We start from the raw sequence: 14,119 nt of genomic DNA, 5'->3' as shown, positions 1-14,119 counted from the left end.
AAATGCCCGCGGGACCTACGAGCCGCTCCTTCCTCACCAGACCAACATTACAATCTGCTTGAACCAAGTAAAATATAGATATCCAGCTATAGACATCATATACCTGAGCTTTCTGCAAACAGTGAAAGAAACAGACTCCATACCTTAACACTTAGCTATTAGCAAAAATCCTGTCTCAGAGTGACACTGAAAAACTAGTTCATGCATTTATTACTTCCAGGCTGGACTACTGTAATTCATTATTATCAGGAAGTCCTAAAAACTCCCTGAAAAGCCTTCAGTTAATCCAAAATGCTGCAGCAAGAGTACTGACAGGGATTAGAAAGAGAGAGCAGATTTCTCCTGTATTGGCTTCCCTTCATTGGCTTCCTGTTAAATCCAGAATTCAAAATCCTGCTCCTCACATACAAGGTCTTAAATAATCAGGCCCCATCTTATCTTAATGACCTTGTAGTACCACATCACCCTATTAGAGCACTTCGTTCTCACACTGCAGGCTTACTTGTTGTTCCTAGAGTATTTAAAAGTAGAATGGGAGGCAGAGCCTTCAGTTTTCAGGCCTCTCTTCTGTGGAACTAGCTCCCAGTTTGGATTCAGGATACAGACACTATCTCTACTTTTAAGATTAGGCTTCAAACTTTCCTTTTTGCTAAAGCATATAGTTAGGGCTGGACCAGTGCTTGCTCATAGTGGGTCATATTATTATTGGGTTTTTTCTCTGTATGTATTATTGTAGCCTCTACCTTACACTATAAAGCGCCTTGAGAGCGACTGTTGTTGTTATTTGGTGCTGTATAAATAAACTTGAATTGATCCCACACAATACCAGAGAGGGACTTCCTTATATTGCCTTGCCTGCCAAACCTTGTGACATGTGTTCCCTACTAGACTTGTTCAGTTACACACAAAAAACTACCTGCCACCAACTAGACAACTGTTCTGTAAACAGTATGATTGTTATTCCTGTAAAGACACTTTAACTCTCTCATTCTTACAATGATCTTTGTACATTTTGGTGATGCATTAAAAGTAAATGGAGCACTCCCCTTGAGACTTTACAATGTGACTACAGACCTGTCAACAGAGGAAATAAATGTAACATCTAAATGAAGTGTATAGTTTAGTCACCATACCACATCTGCTGACATCGTTTTGTTTTTTATGCACCTTGCTAAGGTAGCCAATGATTGTTCATTTCAGCAAAGGAAATAATGCCACAAAAATTACTTTGGCAAACCATAATTATACCCTTCACCTTTGGGGTATTAAAACAATCACCACTTCATCATCAGTGTATGAATTTTAAGTTATTATCCAAAAATATCACCTCATCTATGTATCCGTAGGTCAAAGTGAAAATGCTACAATTCAATAAGTTCCTTAAAAGGTTGTTAAAGTTGTTACTCTGTTACTGTTTTCTAACTTCAATGCTCTTTTCGTTGTTGCTTTTCGCCATCTACTCAGTTTATTTTGTATTCTTTTCCTTTTCCTCATTTTTGTGATTTTCAGACTTGTTTCCATCACTTCGACATGAACCCAACGCTCTCATTCTTATTGCCTGTTTATGCCCTGTCCTTATCTTCAATGTCATGCTGCTCTGTTGTATCTTAAATGCCCCTTTGGGATAAGTAAAGTGTCTCTGATTTCTGATTTTTCTGATTTATTGTCTGTTGTTTATCATTTTTCGTTATAATGTGCATAGTAAACAAGAGCAGGAGAAGATGCTGGGCAGTGTTACATGTGTTATCAACAAGCTTGGCCTGCTGGTCAAAGAAAACAAAATTTAATGCACTCACCAAGTGCTCCATGAAGGTTCTGAAAGAGTCTGCATTTGTTGTCCAGGGTGATATTTATAGATTTCTGAAACATAGAAATATATTCTTTTGATCTATTATGTTACATGTATCCAATAAGATGAAAACTTCTACAGGAACAAACAAACTGTGGCTGCTTCTTCAGGCCGATGTTGGGAATAAATAATTTTTCAGTGCCTCAATAATGCTATGCTTTTTTATTAATAAGTGTTATAAAGTTATATAGTGTAGTATTAAGTGGACACAGCCCTGAAAATAAAGGCATAAGACCATGTGTCCTTGGGGAGTAGAAAGCTGCAGACTCACTCACGCTTGCCTGGGAAAATGTAGATAAGAGGGGACCATCTCTAGTGGAAAGTTACTGAGACACTGTTGTTTAGAGTAGAGATAGAGAGCTTCTGTAATAAAACCGTTAGGGGCACACCACCATTTGGAGATCCACGGCAATGTGTCATGCAGGACGCATCTCCCTTCTAGAAGTAATGTGAAAGAGAAATAAAGTGCTAAATTGTCTACTGAGCAGTGTGTTGTCTTCCATCGGATGCCTCTGAGGAATCAAAAGAACTCGGTGAAGTGTTGACATTTAACACCGAGCAGCGTATATTTACCTGCTTTCACATGATAGCTAACATCAGAATATTACTGCCCTGAATTATGCTGCATTCAACATGAAAACGATGTATTTTCAGCACTATTGTTTTGTGTATTGTTCATCATTACCATCAAAAAGCCTAACACGAACCAGGAAAATGTCCAATGAGCTAAAAGACCTGTAATTTGAACCATGTGGACAGAAAGTGCTGAATTTCAGTTAGCAGGAGATGTTATAAACATCACTTCATGTAATTACAGTGCTGTAGAGGCATTCATGAAAAAATAGTGGAATTTCATAAAGTTACAGCAGTGGAACAAGTCTTACTCTTTTTGATTGATCAGTGTAAATCTTGGTGAAAAACAGCTGATCACTGTCACCGTCGTCTCCTGTCCAATTAGCAACGAGCTCTTTGATGTTGGGAAGATAGCCAATGAAACCTGTGAGGAGACAAGAGAAATGAGACAGGAAATGATCACATATATTAGAAGTATACATTTGTTCATGACCTTCATGTAGACACAGTGAGGGAAAGTTAAGGCGTCTGTTTCGAGCTCTACCAGGTTTATGTCACCAGTGCAGTGCTGACTAACGACCTGCTATAAAACCATCTGCCCTATCTCATCTATCAGCAACCTGTGAGCCTCACATTTTAAGGATTTTTTTTTTCTGGTACTTCTTAAGCCCAGAAGGTGAGTGACCCTTTTAACCTGCTTGTTTACACAAGTGGGGAGTAGTGTTTCTATGATTGGGTGAATGACGCATGTTGCATAAAGAGCTTTGAGTGCTGAGGTTGAGTAGAAAAGCACTACATAGGAACCAGTTCATTTACCTTCCAGGTTTTCCTGCTGGATGTGAGAGATACAGCAACAGCTTAACATTTAATACCATCTGAAAATTTTTTATTTTTTATAATTTACATTTTTATAATTGCTTACATGGCACCAGTTGACTAAGTATGCAAATGCTGAAACAACGTTAAGAAAGTACTGATTAATAAAGTACTAAAACAACATTAAGTGCAGTGCTGCACTGCATTTGGATTTGGATCTGTTTACGTATGTTAGTGAGCTACTTCAGTCTCTGGGTTGATTTTCATTAATAAATGCTTTCTGCTGAGTTTAACTTCTAGTACTCGAGGTTAGAGAGCTATTATGTAGAGAATCAATAAGATAATTGGTAAGGAACTGAATGGACAAGTGACATCAACAATGGAATTGGAATTGCTAAATTCCAATAGATTCCCATCCCATATGAACACATATTACAAAATCTGTTGAAACTGTCTCAATTCTGTGTCTGTGCGTTGGTCTTTTTGTGTTTCCTTGTTCTGTAGTGAGAGGTAGTGGGAGTTGGTATTCAGGATGCTATAAATGTGCCTGTTTTACTGTGAAGTCTGTTCTGTGATGTCTCCTGTCCCTGCTGTGTGACTGCCCTGATTGTTTTCACCTGCGTTTATTATGTTTCGATTTATCTCATTGCCGAGCTGGCCTCCAGTATTTCATCAGCCCTCAGTGTGGCTACATACAGCAGTACTGTACAGTATGAACTGTAGTTGCTTTGTCCACTCTGGCATTGTATGCACTGTTCTTTGTAACTTTTCTGTGTTTTGTTGTTTTCTAATTTCTTGTGTTTTGGATTTTTCCCTTGAACAATGATTCACTTTGGATTAGCTATTAACGAGCTCCCTTTTTGAAAAATCCTTTGTGTGCTGTGTCCTGCATCCTAAAATACGTGACCCTCCACACATGGCTGCACTGTGACGCAGGTGTCTCTAATAAAAAAATATGACATAAAAATATTGTTTTTTCTCAGAATAAATACTTCATGTTAGGTAAAAACAAACAGACAGAAATTACACAGCAATATTGCTTTTCTCAGCAGTACAAGAAACAACAAGACTGATAAACATACCCCCTGAGCCCAGGAACCTGTTGCCCTCCCTGACATGGGGATATTTGTCCTCCAGATGTCTGTCTGGCCAGATGAGGGTCTCAGAGGAGAACACAACCCTGTGCTTGGTCTGCTGGAACTTCTTGAGCAGCTCTTTGGGACCCGAGGCGAAAACCACATCGTAGCTAAGTCATGAAGGGAGTGAAAACAGAAAACGTTAGTACACAGTGCAGCTCAGCACTGTGTGAAGCCAGTGACACAGTTAAAACAAATGAAGGCGTTGTTATTATATGATACCAGCCAGAGTTAATTTGCCTGTGAGTATGTTTACTACCAGAAAAGGAACTGCAACAAAAACAACACACACTTTCTTGATTTCACTATAATTACATGCTTCACCATAAAGAATTTTACAACTTTACAAAATGTCAGGACTTTTCCTTTAGCTGCCATGTACAGCTAAAGTGCATCAAATGTGCTTCAAAAACATGTTGTTTATATTAAATATGCATAAACACTGAAACAGTAATATCTTCTGAATTTAGTATACTGACTCATAACATCGTAACGCAGCAAATAAACTGCTATAAGTGGAGCTTGTTACTCAATTCAAAGCACGCTACCTTAAAAGACTAGAGAAACAGCAGAAACAGTTAAGAACTGCTAATGTATTTTAAATAAGTGGCTATTAAATTTATACCGAGGCAATTCTTATACACCTGTGCTCGATATTTGCATTATTTTGAACTGGACATGTTGAGTCAGTTGGCCTAGTTTGGTATAAAATGTGGAAGAGAAGAGAAAGAAGAGAGGTTATATTTAAAGGTAAAGACTGCTCAGTGGTATTTAATATACTGGAAATTTTAGGTTTACATGTAAGTCCTCATTTTTACATCAGATACTGGCTTCTGTATATGTGACCTTTTGTTTTTTTTTCTTAATTTTTAGGCTTCCTGCAAGACAAACTGAGGTGTAGCCTTTGACCTTTGTGTTACTGAATCTGCTCTTTAGTGCAGGATAAACAGGTTAGCTTAGAGTCATACAATGGATTCTAAGTAAAGCACTGTACTGGACGGGTGCACAGCAGCTGTGGTGTTCATGGTCAGTGTCGAGTTACATAATATGAACTTTATGTGATGATGCTTAGATTCATTCACTGAAGTCCACCTTCACAGCAGCTTCAGACTGTCCAGCATAAACATTGTGCTGTCAGTGTAGAGGGAGACAATCAGCCAAGATAGCTCGTGAAACATCTGCTTACATCTGGCTGAATTCAGTTCTGTAAAACCACAAAGAGCTGCAGGTCTGCTAAAACACATCTACTGCAGCGCACAATAGAAATAATTGTAAGTGTGATTTTTTTTTTCCCTACACTGAGGCTACATCCACACGTACACGGGTATTTTTGAAAACACAGATTTTTCTATGCGTTTGCACCTTTCGTCCACACGTAAACGGCGTTTTCGATCACTGAAAACGGAGATTTTTAAAAACTACTGCCAGGGTGGAAATTTTTCGAAAACTCCATTTTTGCGTTTATGTGTGAACGAGGAAAACGGAGAAAACGCAGCGTCAAAGGTGTGTGCCTTTTTTGACGTCACACCGTACGCCACGTTATTGTTTCGGTGAAATGGATTTCTACAATGGCGGACTTAGACAAAATACTGTTACTGTTAATTTTACTTCTATACTCATGTTGTACACAACTATTCAAATGATGAAGTCACAAATGTGCATTCATCTTTACAAAGAGAGTTTAATGCAGTGCAGCTGTTCAATATCAATCACTTTAACTGTTGACTATTCATACTTACAGCCTGATTACATCATGCACTAATATTTAGTGCTTCTATGTTTTCCTTACGTATCAATGCCGAATATCACGCTCATCAAATGTTTGCTGTTGTTCTAACCATGTGGACTGATGTTCTTCCAATATGTCTAAATGCAGATGTGTTTCTAGTCACTGTTCCTACTGAAACACAAAGTGAACCGTCATGTCACAGTCATTGAGCTCTTTTCTTCTTATCGTTTTGATACATCAGAATCAACCTGCTTAGAGTTTACACACACAATGCCACACAGAATGACTGGATGTTAACTGCAGCCTGCAGAGCACCACAGTGCTGAAAAGCTTCCAAACAGAGTATGTTTCTCACCTACTAATACAGTTCTTCCTTAATTTGTCATCAAGCTGTAAAATTACAAACTACACATTACTATATTTCGTGTGCTGACAAAAGGCAGAACAAGGCAGATTCATGTAACATGAAATGAAATTGAACCAGTGGCTGAATAACTAACACAGTATTATAGTGGCATAGGTATCCAGATAGACACTCTACCTGTCAATAAAAAGGATTATTTGGTCATCATCCTTCATCTCCTTCAGACCTTCTTTAAGAAGTCGTACTTTCTGGCCTCCTCCTGGGGCTGACATGTAGTCACCTCCCTTCCATTTCTGATCTCGGCCCAGAACCTTAAAAACATACACCTCATCTTTTAGTTTAAAGATTTTAATGTATCATCCTTTAATAATACAGCCATTAAGGTTATGTCTTTCCTTATTTTCTGCTTTATATTATCAACACATATTAGTATGACTGAAATCCACTGAAAAGGACCAATTTTTGTGTTTAGATAAAACTCCTTAAAGCACACAGCAGGGACTTGTTTTAAAGAGACTGTGAGCCCTCACGTCTACAGAGCATGAAATAAACTTTTTCGAAAACTTTGCCCCAGAAGTTCTTACCTTGACAGTATAGTTAAAGTGTTTCGCTGTCCTCAGGAAACGCCTGTAGCCATCAGTCTCTTTGGTCGCAACAGTCACAACTAGAAGTTTGTCTGGAAACCAGAGCATGACAGAGGAATTCAGAATGACTTAAGCGTGACAAAACTTTACAGTACCACCATAAAGAGTATTTATGTAACGCATGTATGACTGTGAACTATAGTGTACAATAACCTAGCAGAAAGAAGAGGCGCTGTATTAGTAATATGATGGCATTTTGATGCTCACATATTTGCACTTAAACACAGAGCTTTAATGCAGATCTATACTTGTGCGATTATGTCGACATGTAGTTACATTTCTACAGAGGAGCAAATACGTTTCTTGCACAGGCTGTGATAAAGGCTTTAAGATGGTTATGATGTAACAGTGAACTGCTCAGGGTTAATGTCGCTATGAATTAAGCTTGAAAAAAAGTCTCTAAACTTATATTTTTATTCTTTGTGGGTGTATCACAGAATCAAGTCCGCATCCCCTGCAACTATTGATAATATAGGCTTCCCACAGGCTAACGTGAATGTGTTAGAGGCAATGATCAGCAGTTCAGAGGAGCATCGTCCACGTCAGCGGCATGGCAGCCCTCCTCAGCCCGGAGCGACTACAGTTTGCTTTGAATTGGAAAGCGCTGACGAAACGTTAATAAACTCCGTTCATGTTTTATTAACGGTGATTTTTATTTTGGAAAACTGAAAAACAACTTTTCGACCTGCATCAAGCACTACGAGACAAAGTGGGGAAATCTCGGTTTTTCTAACAGACTAACACTGATCCAAGGATCCGGGTTTTTCATAAAGATGCAGTCAGATAATTTGTCGCTACCGTCTTGTTTTGTCTGTAGTTCGGCTTCAACTCTTTCTCACACATTTCTGTGACACGCGTGGTTGCAGCACAGCTTTTTTCAGCCAGTTATCAAATGAACTAAGTCTCCTTGTGTCGAGCTTAACTGGCCCAACTAGTCTCGTTACACATTTGCTACAAACTGCACCACCAACACCGTAGGGTGCGGACACAGCGTTATCTCTGCCAGCATTCCAGACTTACCTTCAGGAATTCCCTCTACTTCGGAGTTTACCAGAGCGGAAAGCGCGCAGACAACAATACCTGAAAATAACAGCAAAGATGAAAGTCTCATTTTTGCCAGGTTAACGTCCCTGTTTTTGAACCGGACTGGTCCCGTTAGCGAACGTCAACTACGGCTGTGTTGGATCTGCCAGCTCAGCCTTCTCTAACTCGCCTTGTTTTTCCCTACTTTGCCTTTTCTCTCTCCTCCTCGCAGTTTCTCAGTGTGTGCACACAAACCGTGTATTTGTCTATACAGCAGTTAAAGTAGAAGAATAACAGTAGTAAAACAGCAGTTTGGCATCTGTGTAAAGATTTGCCATCCAGGCTCTTTTATAACATAGTAGCCCACTTGTTAAAATCGCAAGCAAACGCCTACTTCCACAGTGGGCAGGAGAGAACTGTGCACATGGGGATCCTGCTGTTCCGCAGACATGAGTATCTGCACGTAGCCTGAACCGGTGGTTGTATATAAGTTTCTTACAAAGACTATGGGTAAACTCAGTTTGCTAAATTAAAGCTCTCACTATAACTTGACCATGAAAAGAAAGAAAGGAAATGTTAAACATCAGTGCCAATCACATTATCCAAAGTAATCATAAACCTAACATTAGAACCCAAATGAAGAGTTTAGACAGAGGTATATCTAATGTGGTATTGACATCCGATATATTTGCGAATACTGGTATACGAGTTCTTTGTTAGATAGTGGTTAATTTAACTGACGTTAAAAAGTGTTATTGCATTCATTAAAGTCCAGCTAGAGGTTATTAGAGGTAGAAAAAACTACGGTGGCCCCTAGAGACAAAGCACTACAAACTCCAAAACACTTGCAAACTCCAAAACACTTGCTGACTCCAAAACACATGCAAATTCCAAAACACAACGGAAGTGCTCCAGGACGCTAGGGGCAGTGTTGAGCTTGATTTGCAAAATAAACGGCAAGTTTGTCTGTATGGGACGGTCTAGTCTCCATCGCGCTTCCCAGGTTGCCTAGCAACCATGATACTAACCGCTGGAAACGTGTCATACAACTTGGTTTGACAGAAATGAAGGAGAACATATTTTGTTCGTTTGTTTGTTTGTTTGTTTCTACAAGAGCTTTGTGTGATTTGATAAGTATCTGAGGCTGAGACCACAGGACAGTAAAACATGATTTTTGGGCTTCATTTCTGTACTGAACGGTCATTTAAGATTAGTTAGTAAATAACAATTAGCTAATGTTGTTCATGAGACTAAAGTCATATCACTTTGGTAATGTAAATATAATATGGCCAATATTATAGTTATTATATTAATCATTATTAGCTATTACAGCACTGAACATGAACTCTGTGTCAAATACTGAGCCTCAGTACAGATTCAAGTTGCAGTTATTTATATGTCTTATCACCTTAAATCTTCACTCAAAGACAACTATCTTTGACAGTGCATATATAGGTGTATCATATACAGGGAGTGCAGAATTATTAGGCAAGTTGTATTTTTGAGGAATAATTTTATTATTGAACAACAACCATGTTCTCAATGAACCAAAAAAACTCATTAATATCAAAGCTGAATGTTTTTGGAAGTAGTTTTTAGTTTGTTTTTAGTTTTAGCTATTTTAGGGGGATATCTGTGTGTGCAGGTGACTATTACTGTGCATAATTATTAGGCAACTTAACCAAAAACAAATATATACCCATTTCAATTATTTATTTTTACCAGTGAAACCAATATAACATCTCCACATTCACAAATATACATTTCTGACATTCAAAAAGAAAACAAAAACAAATCAGCGACCAATATAGCCACCTTTCTTTGCAAGGACACTCAAAAGCCTGCCATCCATGGATTCTGTCAGTGTTTTGATCTGTTCACCATCAACATTGCGTGCAGCAGCAACCACAGCCTCCCAGACACTGTTCAGAGATGTGTACTGTTTTCCCTCCCTGTAAATCTCACATTTGATGATGGACCACAGGTTCTCAATGGGGTTCAGATCAGGTGAACAAGGTGGCCATGTCATTAGTTTTTCTTCTTTTATACCCTTTCTTGCCAGCCACGCTGTGGAGTACTTGGACGCATGTGATGGAGCATTGTCCTGCATGAAAATCATGTTTTTCTTGAAGGATGCAGACTTCTTCCTGTACCACTGCTTGAAGAAGGTGTCTTCCAGAAACTGGCAGTAGGACTGGGAGTTGAGCTTGACTCCATCCTCAACCCGAAAAGGCCCCACAAGCTCATCTTTGATGATACCAGCCCAAACCAGTACTCCACCTCCACCTTGCTGGCGTCTGAGTCGGACTGGAGCTCTCTGCCCTTTACCAATCCAGCCACGGGCCCATCCATCTGGCCCATCAAGACTCACTCTCATTTCATCAGTCCATAAAACCTTAGAAAAATCAGTCTTGAGATATTTCTTGGCCCAGTCTTGACGTTTCAGCTTGTGTGTCTTGTTCAGTGGTGGTCGTCTTTCAGCCTTTCTTACCTTGGCCATGTCTCTGAGTATTGCACACCTTGTGCTTTTGGGCACTCCAGTGATGTTGCAGCTCTGAAATATGGCCAAACTGGTGGCAAGTGGCATCTTGGCAGCTGCACGCTTGACTTTTCTCAGTTCATGGGCAGTTATTTTGCGCCTTGGTTTTTCCACACGCTTCTTACGACCCTGTTGACTATTTTGAATGAAACGCTTGATTGTTCAATGATCACGCTTCAGAAGCTTTGCAATTTTGAGACTGCTGCATCCCTCTGCAAGATATCTCACTATTTTTGACTTTTCCTTCTTTTGACCCATTTTGCCAAAGGAAAGGACGTTGCCTAATAATTATGCACACCTGATATAGGGTGTTGATGTCATTAGACCACACCCCTTCTCATTACAGCGATGCACATCACCTAATATGCTTAATTGGTAGTAGGCTTTCGAGCCTATGCAGCTTGGAGTAAGACAACATGCATGAAGAGGATGATGCGGACAAAATATTCATTTGCCTAATAATTCTGCACTCCCTGTATAAGAGACAAATGTTGTTCCTTCAGTATGTTGGCATTACTAAATTTGGCTCATTGCTTACATATATTTATAAAAAGAAAATGTACAAGCTGTGAAAACTGTGTCTGATAAAATGAAGAGTAGACTGATATATTAAATATTCCTTTATTGAGTGAGAAAATCAGACCATGTCATAACTGCTTTAAGTCATACAGAATAGATATCGGAGCCTTAAACAGGCTGACTTCTGCTAAATGGGTCAAACTGGGCAGAAAGTATACAAACACATAACATCTTTATAAAATATGATGTAACACTATAGATCAACTTACCTCAGAATATATAAAGCATATAAACAATTACAGCAATATGATGCAACAAACACAGCAGTACTACTAATCCAAAATACTCAAAGCTTCATAGAACTGAAACAAACATTTATTTTTAGGTCCATTCTGCTGCTGATACATACTTTAGGTTTCTGAATATTAAACGTGTTGCTGCCTTTCATAGTGTGTAACTTGAAGGCCCTGAGTACTTTCTCCCACACTGAAAACACTGGAATGATAAAATTATTTGAACATTACCTAATAAGACTGATTCAGGACAGACAATTAGTTATTTTAAACTTTCCTAGCAGTCCTTCACAAACAGGGAACAGTCTGTCTATTCTCTGCATCTGTCAGCTGCTGCTGGCTCTTCCTCCTCCTCTTCCTCACACACTGCTGAGTTTGTCCTGGTGGATCATCAGGGGTGCAAAGCCTCACAGATGATGTGCAGCAGTGGGTCCCTCAGTCTGTCCTCACTCTGGACACTTGCAGTTGTCACACATGGAAATCAAATGTGTGATAAGCTGCAGGATTCAAACACAAGTGTGACTTATAAATGAATGTTCATACTTTTATTACACAAGCAGAGAAAGAAAAAGAGAGAGAGTGCAGGACAGACAGACAGGTGACAGTCTCAGGTGTATACACTGCTACAAAACAGCACAAGAGAAGGAGGATTTAGTGTTTGTGTTATTACGAGTGCTAAACAAGAAGAGTTCCCAGATGGTACATTGGACACATGTGTGACCCCTGTGATTAAAGCATCTTTCTTTCAGCTTAAGGAGTGAACCGTCAGCTCGTTCAAACACACGTTAAAGTCCGTTTGGCTCGACATCACCAAACAGAGGCAGCAATATAACATAGCTAACATTAACAGTGCAGTGAATCCTGCTTGTGCCATGATATTCAGGACTGCAAATCGAGCAGCATCACTGACTATCAGCTTGTTGTGTTTGTGGATATATGACTGACTTTAATTATCCATAAAATCATCACATTCTCTGTAAGATTAAAGTCAACTATTGAACAGCGTATATTTTGAAGTAAAGGCTTTAAAACCAAGTTAGTACAAACATCGCTAATGTCACATAACTTTCCCAACATGTGGCCAACAGTAATGTTTTAATGTTCTTCATTATAAAAACATTTGCGCATAAATAAGTGACATCATATTCAGTACTTACTTCTGAAAGTTTACTCTTCATCCGCTCCGCTTCCGCCGCTATGAAGTCTGGGATATGTTGGGCCATGAAGGCTACACCGACCCATCCTTAAAATTCAGGGAAATTAAGGACGCATTTGAGGGCCGCATTTCGAGCAGCCTTTGAATTGGGACAGCCTTCGCCATGTCGCTGTGACGTAATCGGCCTTAAAATGCGGCCTTTAAGGCTGCAGACCCCAAATCCGGTCATTGGTACTTCCTGGCTTGTGTAGTTACTAGGTAACAAAAGCTCAACACTGCCCCTAGCGTCCTGGAGCACTTCCGTTGTGTTTTGGAATTTGCATGTGTTTTGGAGTTTGTACGTGCTTTGTCTCTAGGGGCCACCGTAAAAAACAGTACTGATGACGTTTTTAAGTAGCCTCCAACATGTACAAACATTTGACCCAGAACATGCAATTCATCTGCATGAATGTAATGTCTTTGGTATGCTGTTTAACAATGGTGGCCACTCTCAAAGTGCAGCCAACGAGAACCCAGTGAGAAGTGCTAAGATAATCAACAGGAAATTGAATTGATAAGTGATGTTGAATCCTTATTAATTCCTATCCCTAACCTGATGGAGGAAACATATGAGATGGAGATTAATCCCTCATTAATCCTTCCTTCATGTTTTATATCTCAGATGGTTCGAAATAGCTGCCCTTTGTTTTAATTACTGCTTTGCACATTCTTGGCATTCTCTCGATGAGCTTCGTGAGGTCATCACCTGAAATGGTTTTCCAACAGCACTCCATCACTCTCCTTGTTGGTCAAACAGCCGTGACACAGCCTGGAGGTGTGTTTGGGGTCATTGTGCTGTTGAAAAATCAATGATGGGATGGCATGTTGCTGCAGGATGCTGTGGTAGCCATGATGGTTCAGTGTGGCTTCAATTTTGAATAAATCTCCAACAGTGTCCCCGCAAAGCAACCCCCACACCATCACACCTCCTTCTCCATGCTTCACGGTGGGAACCATGCATGTAGACACTATCAGTTAATCTTTTCTGCGTCACGGGTGGAACCAAACATCTCAGATTTGGACCCATCAGACCAAAGCACAGATTCCCACTGGTCTAATGTCCATTCCTTGTGTTTCTTGGCCCAAACAAATCTCTTCTGCTTGTTGCTCTTCTGCTTGTTGTTGCCACGATGTGGGCTTCATAGATAATTGGCAAACCTTCTGGAGGAAACCTGGTCTTGTTAGGAGAGACGGCATCCATCCCACTTTGGATGGAGCAGCTCTCATTTCTAGAAATATGGACAAATTTATTAAACCCCCCAAAATATGACTATCCAGAGTTGGGACCAGGAAGCAGAGTTGCAGTCTTACACGCCTCTCTGCAGCTTCTCTCCTCCTGCTACCCCCCCAAAAACCCATCTCCATAGAGACTGTGTCAGCTTCCAAAAAGACAAAAAACAAACTAAAAACCAGCAACAAACAACTTAAACATAAACAAT

General features: G+C 39.7%; 1 protein-coding gene across 1 annotated transcript in view; it reads right to left on the bottom strand.

Annotated features, from left to right (window-relative positions):
* The window catches only part of plod1a (procollagen-lysine, 2-oxoglutarate 5-dioxygenase 1a), a 30,405-nt gene extending 21,365 nt beyond the window's left edge, over positions 1 to 9,040 (bottom strand). Inside the window, exons 1-6 of the mRNA XM_084916955.1 lie at positions 8,132 to 9,040; positions 7,052 to 7,143; positions 6,645 to 6,778; positions 4,321 to 4,484; positions 2,734 to 2,846; positions 1,797 to 1,860 (exon numbers count right to left, since the gene is read on the bottom strand). Of these exons, the coding sequence (XP_084773081.1) occupies positions 1,797 to 1,860; positions 2,734 to 2,846; positions 4,321 to 4,484; positions 6,645 to 6,778; positions 7,052 to 7,143; positions 8,132 to 8,222 (658 nt within the window). The 5' untranslated portion in view covers positions 8,223 to 9,040. The remainder of the gene's footprint in view (positions 1 to 1,796; positions 1,861 to 2,733; positions 2,847 to 4,320; positions 4,485 to 6,644; positions 6,779 to 7,051; positions 7,144 to 8,131) is intronic.
* Positions 9,041 to 14,119: the final 5,079 nt, after the last annotated feature.

This window comes from Perissodus microlepis, chromosome 20 (genome assembly GCF_051167445.1).
Source record: "Perissodus microlepis isolate ML-2025 ecotype Zambia chromosome 20, ASM5116744v1, whole genome shotgun sequence".
In the NCBI taxonomy this organism is placed as follows: domain Eukaryota; kingdom Metazoa; phylum Chordata; class Actinopteri; order Cichliformes; family Cichlidae; genus Perissodus; species Perissodus microlepis.
Note: the sequence above shows the minus strand (reverse complement) of the source record. Positions and strands in the feature narration are given on the sequence as shown.